This window comes from Mobula hypostoma, chromosome 2, assembly GCF_963921235.1.
Source record: "Mobula hypostoma chromosome 2, sMobHyp1.1, whole genome shotgun sequence".
Lineage (NCBI taxonomy): Eukaryota > Metazoa > Chordata > Chondrichthyes > Myliobatiformes > Myliobatidae > Mobula > Mobula hypostoma.
Window position 1 is genome coordinate 165,699,854 of NC_086098.1, and position 12,946 is coordinate 165,712,799.

Consider the following 12,946-nt stretch of genomic DNA (forward strand, 5'->3'; position numbering starts at 1 on the left):
CAAACAGTCAGGATACTCTCCACAGTGCATCTTTAGAAGTTTGTCAAAGTTCTTGGTGACATGCTGAATCTCACGTTAATGAGAGGGCCAAACGACTATTTAGGAGTGTCAGAATTGCTAATCGGTTGTCCACCATACAGAGATACAGTGAAAGTTTTTATTTGCCTGCCATTCCGCCACTCCATTGAGGAGGTACAGAAGTAAAACAATATTGGGATACAAATCGAGTTATAGAGAAGGGGGCAGCTCCGGTGGACAGCAAGGCACAAGAGTCACAATGAGGTCACCTGAGAGCAAGAGCAGGCCATCCAACCCAACAAGAATGGTCCTCCAGAGTCACACAGCACAGACACTGCCCATTCTGCCAACCCAGATTTCCATCCAAGCCAGGCCTATTTGCCGTGTTTGGCCCATATCACATTAAATCTTTCCTCTCCATCCACCTGGAAATGTGCTTTTTAAATGCTGTTAACATGCCTGGCCCCTCTTCCTCTGGCATCTTGTTTCATATGCTGACAGCTCTCTGGGTGAAAAGTTACCCCTCAGGTTCCTATTAAAACTCTCCCCTCTCATCTTAAAAGTTTGTTCCCAGGTTTTGATACCCCAACCCGAGGGAATAGACTGTGCATATCGACCCTGACACAGCACAGGGTGATGATGTCTTCACCCTTACCTTTGCCCATCATTATTTTTTTACAGCTCTGTAAGATTATTCCTCATTCTCCTACGCTCCAAAGTGAGAAGTCCCAACCTGCTCAAACTCACTACTACATAAACCGCCATTCCCTGAACTCCCACTCCTGTCGACACATCTGACAATGCCGTGTGGACAGCCTGACCTGCTGAGATCCTCCAGCATTCTAGGTTTTGCTCAGACAATACTGCTCTTTACACAGAGGGTAGTGAGGACCCAGAATGAGCTGCCAGAGGAAGAGGTCAAGGCAACTACAAAGGCAAGATTTAGAGTCATAAAACACTACAGAACAGAAACAGGCCCTTTGGTCCATCTAGTCCATGCCAAACTATTATTCTGCCTCATCTCATTGACCCTCACCCTGACCATACCCCTCCATATCCTCCCATCCATGTACCTATCCAAACTTCTCCCTGGTCCCATCGACCCACACCTGGACCATATCCCTGCCATCCATTTACCTATCCAAACTTCTCCCTAGTCCCATCGACCTACATCTGGACCATAGTCCTCCATATCCCTCCCATCCATGTACCTACCCAAACTTCCCCCTCGTCCCATCGACCCACACCCTGACCATACCCCTCCATACCCTCCCATCCATGTATCTATCCAAACTTCTCCCTAGTCCCATCGACCCACACCCAGACCATAGTCCTCCATATCCCTCCCATCCATGTATCTATCCAAACTTCTCTTAAATGTTGAAATCGAACCCACATTCACCACTTCCATTGGCAGCTCATTCCATACTCTCACTACCCTCAGCGAAGTACCCTTTCAGGTTCCCCTTAAATATTTCACCTTTCACCTTTAGGCTCACCCAACCAGAGTGGAGTGAGTACTTATGGATGTCTCCACTTTATGAGTTATTTGGATAAATACATGAAGGGAGGGGTTTGGAGGATTATGGGCCGAAATGGGTAACTGGAAAGGTCAGCATGAATCAGATGGGCTGAAGGGGCCCGTTTCTGTGCTGTATTGCTCTCTGATTCTAGGGCTCTCTAGTGCATGAAGCCCCACCCCCACCCAATTCATCCAACACTGACCTGCAATATCTTGCCCTGGGGACTCTCATTGAAGACCAGGATCTGGTGATACAGCGGGTCAAGAGATTTGTGCACACTCTTGGTTTTCTTTTTCGCAATGCAGACCCCGTTCTCCAGAAGGTAGAGTTTAATATAAGCAGCTGGAAGAAAAGGAGAATGGTTGGAACCCAACCCAATTCATCATCAGCATGCAGACATTCAGATTCACATGTACATGAAAACGCTGGGTGGTGGGGTAGAGATACATTTCTACCAAAGGAGGTGTAAGGCTCTCCTTCCCTCTGCTAGCCTGCAGGTTGCCCTGGGACAAAGTGTAGCACCTACTTACCCCCTGATCAGGGTCACGTGAAGCCGTGGGAGCAGCTGGTGCATATCACAAGTCCTGGTTATGCAACCTCTGACGCCAGGCAGACAGTCTCTGAAGAGTATTGATAATGGCTGGGGTTGCCCGTTTTGTAAAGACACTGTCCAGAAGGAGGCAATGGCAAACCACTTTTGTGGAAAAAATTGGCAAAAACAATCACGGTCATAGACCATGATCACCTACATCATACCGCATGGCAGCAAAAGAACGAACAGGGAAATGTACAGTAAAATACATTGTTCTTATTAACAACCAACACAACCTGGGGATGTGCAGGAGCAGCCTGCCAGTGTCACCACACAGAACACAACAAGCACCAAAACAACCCCCTTCTTCTCTCACACCCTCCGGGCCTCCAGCCATTGGAGAAAAGGGGAAGAGTGGATCACATGAAGGAGTCAATGTCTCGGAGTGTTTGGTGGGATCGGCTGGGGCAGGAACATCTACAGAAGATGTCACTCAGTGGAGCACTGGCTCTTTAAAGACCCTTCAATGGATGGAGGATGGGATTCCCAAAACACTCAGCACCCCATCTAAAGCCCGACACAGGAGTAGGGGGTGGGGAGTGAGGGGTTCGTAAAGGTGATTGGATAATTGAAGGGAGGGTCAATAGATTACTGAGAAGTGGGGGGGGGGTCTTATTGATGAGGGAAGGTGGATTACTAATAAGTGAGATTTTTGACGAGCTTTGAAGTTCTTGATGAGTGATGGAGTAGATTTCTGATAAGGAGGAGGATTTTTGATGAGGGACAGCTTAGTGGAGCATGGACCAGCACTTGGAGCTATGATATTGTGGCAATTACAGAGACTTGGATGGTGCAGGGGCAGGAATGGCTACTTCAAGTGCCAGGCTTTAGATGTTTCAGAAAGGACAGGGAAGGAGGCAAAAGAGGCGGGGACATGGCACTGCTGATCAGGGATAATGCCACGGCTGCAGAAAAGGCGGAAGTCATGGAGGGATTGTCTACTAAGTATCTGTGGATGGAAGTTAGGAATAGGAAGAGGTTAATGACTCTACTGGGTGTTTTTTTTATAGACCACCCAATAGTAACAGGGACATCGAGGAGCAGATAGGAAGACAGATTCTGCAAAGGTGTAATAATAACAGGGTTGTTGTGGTGGGAGATTTTAATATCCCAAATATTGATTGGCATCTCCCTAGAGAGAGGGGTTTAGATAGGGTGGAGTTTGTTAGGTGTGTTCAGGAAGGTTTCTTGGCACAATATGTAGATAAGCCTACAAGAGGACAGACTGCACTTGATCTAGTATTGGGAAATGGAACTGGTCAAGTGTCAGATCTCTCAGTGGGAGAGCATTTTGGAGATAGTGATCACAATTCTATCTCCTTTACCATAGCATTGGAGAGGGATAGGAACAGACAAGTTAGGAAAGTGTTTAATTGGAGTAAAGGGAAATATGAAACTATCAGGCAGGTGCTTGGAAGCATAAATTGGAAACAGATGTTCTCAGGAAAACGTACAGAAGAAATGTGGCAAATGTTCAGGAGATATTTGTGTGGGGTTCTGCATAGGTACATCCCATGAGACATGGAAAGGATGGTAAGGTACAGGAACCATGGTGTACAAAGGCTGTTGTAAATCTAGTCGAGAATGAAAGAAGAGCTTACAAAAGATTCAAAGAACTAGGTAATGATAAAGATCTAGAAAATTATAAAGCTAGCAGGAAGGAGCTTAAGAATGAAATTTGGAGAGCCAGAAGGGGCTATGAGAAGGTCTTGGCGGACAGGATTAAGGAAAACCCCAAGGCATTCTACAAGTATGTGAAGAGCAAGAAAGACGTGAGAGAATAGGACCAATCAAGTGTGACAGTGGAAAAGTGTGTATGGAACTGGAGGAGATAGCAGAGGTACTTAATGAATACTTTGCTTCAGTATTCACTACGGAAAAGGATCTTGTCGATTGTAGTGATGACTTGCAGCTGACTGAAAAGCTTGAGCATGTAGATATTAAGGAAGAGGATGTGCTGGAGTTTTTGGAAAGCATCAAGTTGGATAAGTCATCAGGATCAGACGAGATGTACCCCAGGCTACTGTGGGAAGCAAGAGAGGAGATTGCAGAGTCTCTGGCAATGATATTTGCATCATCAATGGGGACGGGAAAGGTTCTGGAGGATTGAAAGATTGCGGATGTTGTTCCCTTATTCAAGAAAGGGAGCAGAGATAGCCCAGGAAATTATAGACCAGTGAGTCTTTCTTCAGTGGTTGGTAAGCTGATGGAGAAGATCCTGAGAGGCAGGATTTATGAACATTGGAGAGGCATAATATTATTAGGAATAGTCAGCATGGCTTTGTCAAAGGCAAGTTATGCCTTACGAACCTGACTGAATTTTTTGAGGATGTGACTAAACACATTGATGAAGATAGAGCCGTAGGTGTAGTGTATATGGATTTCAGCAAGGCATTTGATAAGGTACCCCATGTAAGGCTTAATGAGAATGTAAGGAGGCATGGGTTCCAAGGGGACATTGCTTTGTGGATCTAGAACTGGCTTGCCCACAAAAGGCAAAGAGTGGTTATAGACGGGTCATATTCTGCATGGAGGTTGGTGACCAGTGGTGTGCCTCAAGATCTGTTTTGGGACCCCTACTCTTTATGATTTTTTAAAATGACCTAGATGAGTAAGTGGAGGGATGGGTTAGTAAATTTGTTGATGACTCAAAGGTTGGGAGTAGTGTGGATAGTGTGGAGGGCTGTCAGAGGTTACAACGGGACATTGATAGGATGCAAAACTGGGCTGAGAAGTGGCAGATGGAGTTCAACCCAGATAAGTGTGAGGTGGTTCATTTTGCTAGCTCAAATATGATGGCAGAATATAGTATTAATGGTAAGACTCTTGGCAATGTGGAGGATCAGAGGAATCTTGGGGTCCATAGGACACTCGAAGCTGCTGTGCAGGTTGATTGTGTGGTTAATCAACCTGCACTTTCATCAACCGTGGGACTGAGTTTAAGAGCCGAGAGGTAAAATTGCAGCTAAATAGCACCCTGGTCAGACTGTGCTCAGTTCTGGTTGCCTCACTACAGGAAGGACGTGGAAACCATAGAGAGGGTGCAGAGGAGATTTACAAGGATGTTGCCTGATTGGGGAGCATGCATTATGAGAATAGATTGAGTGAACTTGGCCCTTTTCTCCTTGGAGTGACAGAGGATGAGAGGTGACCTGATAGAGGTGTACAAGATAATGAGAGGTGTTGAACGTGTGAATAGTCAGAGGCTTTTTCCCAGGGCTGAAATAGAAACATAGGAAACCTACAGCATAATACAGGCCCTTCGGCCCACAAAGCTGTGCTGAACATGTCCTTACCTTAGAACTACCTAGGCTTACTAGGCCCTCTATTTTTCTGAGCTCCATGTATCCATCCAGAAGTCTCTTAAAAGACCCTATCATTTCGCCTCCACCACCACCGTTGCCAGCAGCCCATTCTACGTACTCACCACCCTCTGCGTAAAAAACTTACCCCTGACATCTCCTCTGTACCTGCTTCCAAGCGCTTTAAAACTGTGCCCTCTTGTGTTAGCCATTTCAGCCTTGGGAAAAATTCTCTGACTATCCACATGATCAATGCCTCTCAATATCTTGTGCACCTCTATAAGGTCACCGCTCATCCTCCATCGCTCCAAGGAGAAAAGGCTGAGTTCACTCAACCTATTCTCATAAGGCATGCTCCCCAATCCAGGCAACATCCTTGTAAATCTCCTCTGCACCCTTTCTATGGTTTCCACATCCTTCCTGTAGTGAGGTGACCAGAACTGAGCACAGTACTCCAAGTGGGGTTTGACGAGAGTCCTATATAGCTGCAACATTACCTCTCAGCTCTTAAACTCAATCCCACGATTGATGAAGGCTAATGCACTGCATGCCTTCTTCATCCACAGAGTCAACCTGCATAGCAGCTATGAGTGTCCTATGGACTCGGACCATAGAAGTCAAGGGTAATGGCTAGCACGAGAGGGCAGAGTTTTAAGGTGCTTGGAAGTAGGTACAGAGGAGATACCAGGGGTAAGTTTTTTTACGCAGAGAGTGGTGAGTGCGTGGAATGGGCTGCTGGCAACGGTGGTGGAGGTGGAAACGATAGAGTCTTTTAAGAGACTCATGGATGGATACATGGAGCTTAGTAAAATAGAGGGCAATGGGTAACCCTAGGGAGTTCTAAGGTAATGACATGTTCTGCACAGCTTTGTTGGCCGAAGGGCCTGTATTGTGCTGTAGGTTTTCTATGTTTCTATGATAGCAGCAGTTGATTGATGCAGGACAAAGTATTGATCTGGGAAGAATAATTAATGGATTGATAGATTATTGATGGGCTGGAGGTTCCTGACTACAGCAGAATCTTTTCATTGAGTGATACAGCACAGTAACAGCCTGTGCTGCCCAATTATACCCATGTGAACAATTAGCCTACTAAACTGGACATCTTTGCATCTGGGAGGAAACCAGAGCACCCAGAGGAAACGCACGTAGTCACAGGAAGAATGTACAAACTCCTCGCAGTTAGCAGCAGGGACTTAACCCAGGTCATTGGTGTTCTAATATCTAAGAGCCACACTATCATGTGCCCGAAACATTGACAAGCACATTAATAATGGAGCAAAGTATGATGGGGATGCATAGATTACTGACAGACTGTGCATTACTAAGGCCGCAGATTTCTGATGACAAATTATTAATGGGAGTAGATTATTGATGAAGGTGGATAATTGATGCATGTTGAATATTGATGAGGGTTGATCATTGAAAGAAGTTAATTCTTCATGGGGGACAGATTATTGATGAAGGTGGATAATTGATGGGGTTGAATATTGATAGGATTGAATATTGATGAGGTTGAATATTGATGGGATTGTATTATTCAGCTGGAAATGTTTGTTGCTAACTTTCACCACCTTCCCCTCTGCTGTGGGCAAAGGGATTAGCCACTGCTATGGAGGGAGGAATTGGCCATCGCTGTGGAGGGAGGGGTTCCCCACTGCTGTGGGTGGGGGGAGGGATTAGCCATCGCTGTGCAGGGAGGGGTTAGCCACTGCTGTGGGTGGAGGGATTGGCCATCGCTGTGGGGGGAGGGGTTCCCCACTGCTGTGGGGGGAGAAGGATCAGCCACTGCTGTGGGGGGAAGGGGATTAGCCACTGCTGTGGGGGGAAGGGGATTAGCCACTGCTGTGGGGGGAAGGGTTCCCCACTGCTGTGGGGGGAGGGATTGGCCACTGCTGTGGGGGGAAGGGTTCCCCACTGCTGTGGGGGGAGGGATTGGCCACTGCTGTGGGGGGAAGGGTTCCCCACTGCTGTGGGGGGAGGGATTGGCCACTGCTGTGGGGGGAAGGGTTCCCCACTGCCATGGCTCTTAATGGATCTGTTGATCAGAGGGAGTTCAACTCCCAGCCAACTGTTTGAGAACTTGGATCACGTTAGTCAACAAAAGAGTGTGTGTTTGTTAGGCAGAGAGAAACTGGCACAATTGCCCTCCTGGGGCATTGGGATAGGAGTTGTCCCCTGCTGGCCCAGTCTGGGCTCCAAAGACTCCGAACCACTAGGGAACTGTAGGAGATCTCACCAGTACAAACTCCACAGTGTGATAAGGCAATCCACATTGTCACCTCAAGATCAAGGAATTACACTGAACAACTGTAGCCTTCCCAACAGAGCCAACAATGAACGACAGAACTGAGAGGTGGATTGTTCTCCGCAGACACCACGGTGCAGAGACCAGAGATGGGAATCTGGAGCAACACACAATCTGCTGAAGGTACTGACTGGGTCAAGCAGCTTCTGTGGTGGGTAGGGAACTGTCGCTGTTCCAGGTCAGGACTCTGCATCAGGATTCACTACGTTGTGATATGGGGTTTCAGCCCACAATGGAATGAGCTTCCAGAAGAAGTGCTTGTGCAGAATAATAAACACTTTGGGGTGTCATGGAAATCCGCGATGGACAGTGTGACTGTATTACAGCCTGGGGGGTTGGGCGACGGACAGTGTGACTGTATTACAGGCTGGGGGATTGGGCGATGGACAGTGTGACTGTATTACAGCCTGGGGGGTTGGGCGATGGTCAGTGTGGCGATGGACAGTGTGACTGTATTACAGTCTGGGGGTTGGGCGATGGACAGTGTGACTGTATTGCAGCCTGGGGGGTTGGGCGATGGACAGTGTGACTGTATTGCAGTCTGGGGGGTTGGGCGATGGACAGTGTGACTGTATTGCAGCCTGGGGGGTTGGGCGATGGACACTGTGACTGTATTACAGTCTGGGGGTTGAGCGATGGACAGTGTGACTGTATTGCAGCCTGGGGGTTGGGTGATGGACAGTGTGACTGTATTACAGTCTGGGGGGTTGGGCGATGGACAGTGTGACTGTATTACAGTCTGGGGGTTGGGCGATGGACAGTGTGACTGTATTACAGCCTGGGGGTTGGGCGATGGACAGTGTGACTGTATTGCAGCCTGGGGGTTGGGCGATGGACAGTGTGACTGTATTACAGCCTGGGGGATTGGGCGATGGACAGTGTGACTGTATTACAGCCTGGGGGATTGGGCGATGGACAGTGTGACTGTATTACAGGCTGGGGGGTTGGGCGATGGACAGTGTGACTGTATTGCAGGCTGGGGGGTTGGGCGATGGATAGTGTGACTGTATTGCAGGCTGGGGGGTTGGGCGATGGACAGTGTGACTGTATTGCAGGCTGGGGGGTTGGGCGATGGACAGTGTGACTGTATTGCAGGCTGGGGGGTTGGGCGATGGACAGTGTGACTGTATTGCAGTCTGGGGGGTTGGGCGATGGACAGTGTGACTGTATTGCAGCCTGGGGGATTGGGCGATGGACAGTGTGACTGTATTACAGCCTGGGGGGTTGGGCGATGGACAGTGTGACTGTATTACAGCCTGGGGGGGTTGGGCGATGGACAGTGTGACTGTATTACAGCCTGGGGGGTTGGGCGATGGACAGTGTGACTGTATTACAGGCTGGGGGGTTGGGCGATGGACAGTGTGACTGTATTGCAGGCTGGGGGGTTGGGCGATGGACAGTGTGACTGTATTGCAGTCTGGGGGGTTGGGCGATGGACAGTGTCACTGTTTTACAGCCTGGGGGTTGGGCGATGGACAGTGTGACTGTATTACAGGCTGGGGGATTGGGCGATGGACAGTGTGACTGTATTACAGCCTGGGGGGTTGGGCGATGGTCAGTGTGGCGATGGACAGTGTGACTGTATTACAGTCTGGGGGTTGGGCGATGGACAGTGTGACTGTATTGCAGCCTGGGGGGTTGGGCGATGGACAGTGCGACTGTATTACAGCCTGGGGGGCTGGGCGATGGTCAGTGTTGCGATGGACAGTGTGACTGTATTACAGTCTGGGGGTTGGGCGATGGACAGTGTGACTGTATTGCAGCCTGGGGGGTTGGGTGATAGACAGTGTGACTGTATTGCAGTCTGGGGGGTTGGGCGATGGACAGTGTGACTGTATTGCAGCCTGGGGGGTTGGGCGATGGACACTGTGACTGTATTACAGTCTGGGGGTTGGGCGATGGACAGTGTGACTGTATTGCAGCCTGGGGGTTGGGTGATGGAGAGTGTGACTGTATTACAGTCTGGGGGGTTGGGCGATGGACAGTGTGACTGTATTACAGTCTGGGGGTTGGGCGATGGACAGTGTGACTGTATTACAGCCTGGGGGTTGGGCGATGGACAGTGTGACTGTATTGCAGCCTGGGGGTTGGGCGATGGACAGTGTGACTGTATTACAGCCTGGGGGATTGGGCGATGGACAGTGTGACTGTATTACAGCCTGGGGGATTGGGCGATGGACAGTGTGACTGTATTACAGGCTGGGGGGTTGGGCGATGGACAGTGTGACTGTATTACAGGCTGGGGGGTTGGGCGATGGACAGTGTGACTGTATTGCAGGCTGGGGGGTTGGGCGATGGACAGTGTGACTGTATTGCAGGCTGGGGGGTTGGGCGATGGACAGTGTGACTGTATTACAGGCTGGGGGGTTGGGCGATGGACAGTGTGACTGTATTGCAGGCTGGGGGGTTGGGCGATGGACAGTGTGACTGTATTGCAGTCTGGGGGGTTGGGCGATGGACAGTGTGACTGTATTGCAGCCTGGGGGATTGGGCGATGGACAGTGTGACTGTATTACAGCCTGGGGGGTTGGGCGATGGACAGTGTGACTGTATTACAGCCTGGGGGGGTTGGGCGATGGACAGTGTGACTGTATTACAGCCTGGGGGGTTGGGCGATGGACAGTGTGACTGTATTACAGGCTGGGGGGTTGGGCGATGGACAGTGTGACTGTATTGCAGGCTGGGGGGTTGGGCGATGGACAGTGTGACTGTATTGCAGTCTGGGGGGTTGGGCGATGGACAGTGTGACTGTATTGCAGCCTGGGGGATTGGGCGATGGACAGTGTGACTGTATTGCAGCCTGGGGGATTGGGCGATGGACAGTGTGACTGTATTACAGCCTGGGGTTGGGCGATGGACAGTGTGACTGTATTGCAGCCTGGGGGGTTGGGCGATGGACAGTGTCACTGTTTTACAGCCTGGGGGTTGGGCGATGGACAGTGTCACTGTTTTACAGCCTGGGGGTTGGGCGATGGACAGTGTGACTGTATTGCAGCCTGGGGGGTTGGGCGATGGACAGTGTCACTGTTTTACAGCCTGGGGGTTGGGCGATGGACAGTGTCACTGTTTTACAGCCTGGGGGTTGGGCGATGGACAGTGTCACTGTTTTCCAGCCTGGGGGGTTGGGCGACGGACAGTGTGGAGATGGACATTGTCACTGTTTTACAGCCTGGGGGTTGGGCGATGGACAGTGTGACTGTATTGCAGCCTGGGGGTTGGGCGATGGACAGTGTGACTGTATTACAGTCTGGGGGGTTGGGCGATGGACAGTGTGACTGTATTACAGGCTGGGGGGTTGGGCGATGGACAGTGTGACTGTATTGCAGGCTGGGGGATTGGGCGACGGACAGTATGACTGTATTGCAGTCTGGGGGGTTGGGCGATGGACAGTGTGACTGTATTGCAGCCTGGGGGATTGGACGATGGACAGTGTGACTGTATTACAGCCTGGGGGGTTGGGCGATGGACAGTGTGACTGTATTACAGCCTGGGGGGTTGGGCGATGGACAGTGTGACTGTATTACAGCCTGGGGGGTTGGGCGATGCACAGTGTGACTGTATTACAGGCTGGGGGGTTGGGCGATGGACAGTGTGACTGTATTGCAGGCTGGGGGGTTGGGCGATGGACAGTGTGACTGTATTGCAGTCTGGGGGGTTGGGCGATGGACAGTGTGACTGTATTGCAGCCTGGGGGATTGGGCGATGGACAGTGTGACTGTATTACAGCCTGGGGGGTTGGGCGATGCACAGTGTGACTGTATTACAGGCTGGGGGGTTGGGCGATGGACAGTGTGACTGTATTGCAGGCTGGGGGGTTGGGCGATGGACAGTGTGACTGTATTGCAGTCTGGGGGGTTGGGCAATGGGCAGTGTGACTGTATTACAGCCTGGGGGTTGGGCGATGGACAGTGTGACTGTATTGCAGCCTGTGGGGTTGGGCGATGGACAGTGTCACTGTTTTACAGCCTGGGAGTTGGGCGATGGACAGTGTCACTGTTTTACAGCCTGGGGGTTGGGCGATGGACATTGTCACTGTTTTACAGAATGGGGGTTGGGGGCGATGGACATTGTCACTGTTTTACAGCCTGGGGGTTGGGCGATGGACAGTGTCACTGTTTTACAGCCTGGGGGGTTGGGCGACGGACAGTGTGGAGATGGACATTGTCACTGTTTTACAGCCTGGGGGTTGGGCGATGGACAGTGTGACTGTATTGCAGCCTGGGGGTTGGGCGATGGACAGTGTGACTGTATTGCAGCCTGGGGGTTGGGCGATGGACAGTGTGACTGTATTACAGCCTGGGGGATTGGGCGATGGACAGTGTGACTGTATTACAGCCTGGGGGATTGGGCGATGGACAGTGTGACTGTATTACAGGCTGGGGGGTTGGGCGATGGACAGTGTGACTGTATTACAGGCTGGGGGGTTGGGCGATGGACAGTGTGACTGTATTGCAGGCTGGGGGGTTGGGCGATGGACAGTGTGACTGTATTGCAGGCTGGGGGGTTGGGCGATGGACAGTGTGACTGTATTACAGGCTGGGGGGTTGGGCGATGGACAGTGTGACTGTATTGCAGGCTGGGGGGTTGGGCGATGGACAGTGTGACTGTATTGCAGTCTGGGGGGTTGGGCGATGGACAGTGTGACTGTATTGCAGCCTGGGGGATTGGGCGATGGACAGTGTGACTGTATTACAGCCTGGGGGGTTGGGCGATGGACAGTGTGACTGTATTACAGCCTGGGGGGGTTGGGCGATGGACAGTGTGACTGTATTACAGCCTGGGGGGTTGGGCGATGGACAGTGTGACTGTATTACAGGCTGGGGGGGTTGACTGTATTGCAGCCTGGGGGATTGGGCGATGGACAGTGTGACTGTATTACAGCCTGGGGGGTTGGGCGATGGACAGTGTGCGATGGACAGTGTGACTGTATTGCAGGCTGGGGGGTTGGGCGATGGACAGTGTGACTGTATTGCAGTCTGGGGGGTTGGGCGATGGACAGTGTGACTGTATTGCAGCCTGGGGGATTGGGCGATGGACAGTGTGACTGTATTGCAGCCTGGGGGATTGGGCGATGGACAGTGTGACTGTATTACAGCCTGGGGGTTGGGCGATGGACAGTGTGACTGTATTGCAGCCTGGGGGGTTGGGCGATGGACAGTGTCACTGTTTTACAGCCTGGGGGTTGGGCGATGGACAGTGTCAC

The 12,946-nt window shown here is 50.9% G+C and overlaps 1 protein-coding gene across 1 annotated transcript in view; it reads right to left on the reverse strand.

Annotated features, from left to right (window-relative positions):
• Positions 1-12,946, reverse strand: part of LOC134342641 (regulating synaptic membrane exocytosis protein 4-like) — a 143,760-nt gene that overhangs the window by 16,898 nt on the left and 113,916 nt on the right. Inside the window, exon 5 of the mRNA XM_063041004.1 lies at positions 1,744-1,883. Within this exon, the coding sequence (XP_062897074.1) occupies positions 1,744-1,883 (140 nt within the window). The remainder of the gene's footprint in view (positions 1-1,743; positions 1,884-12,946) is intronic.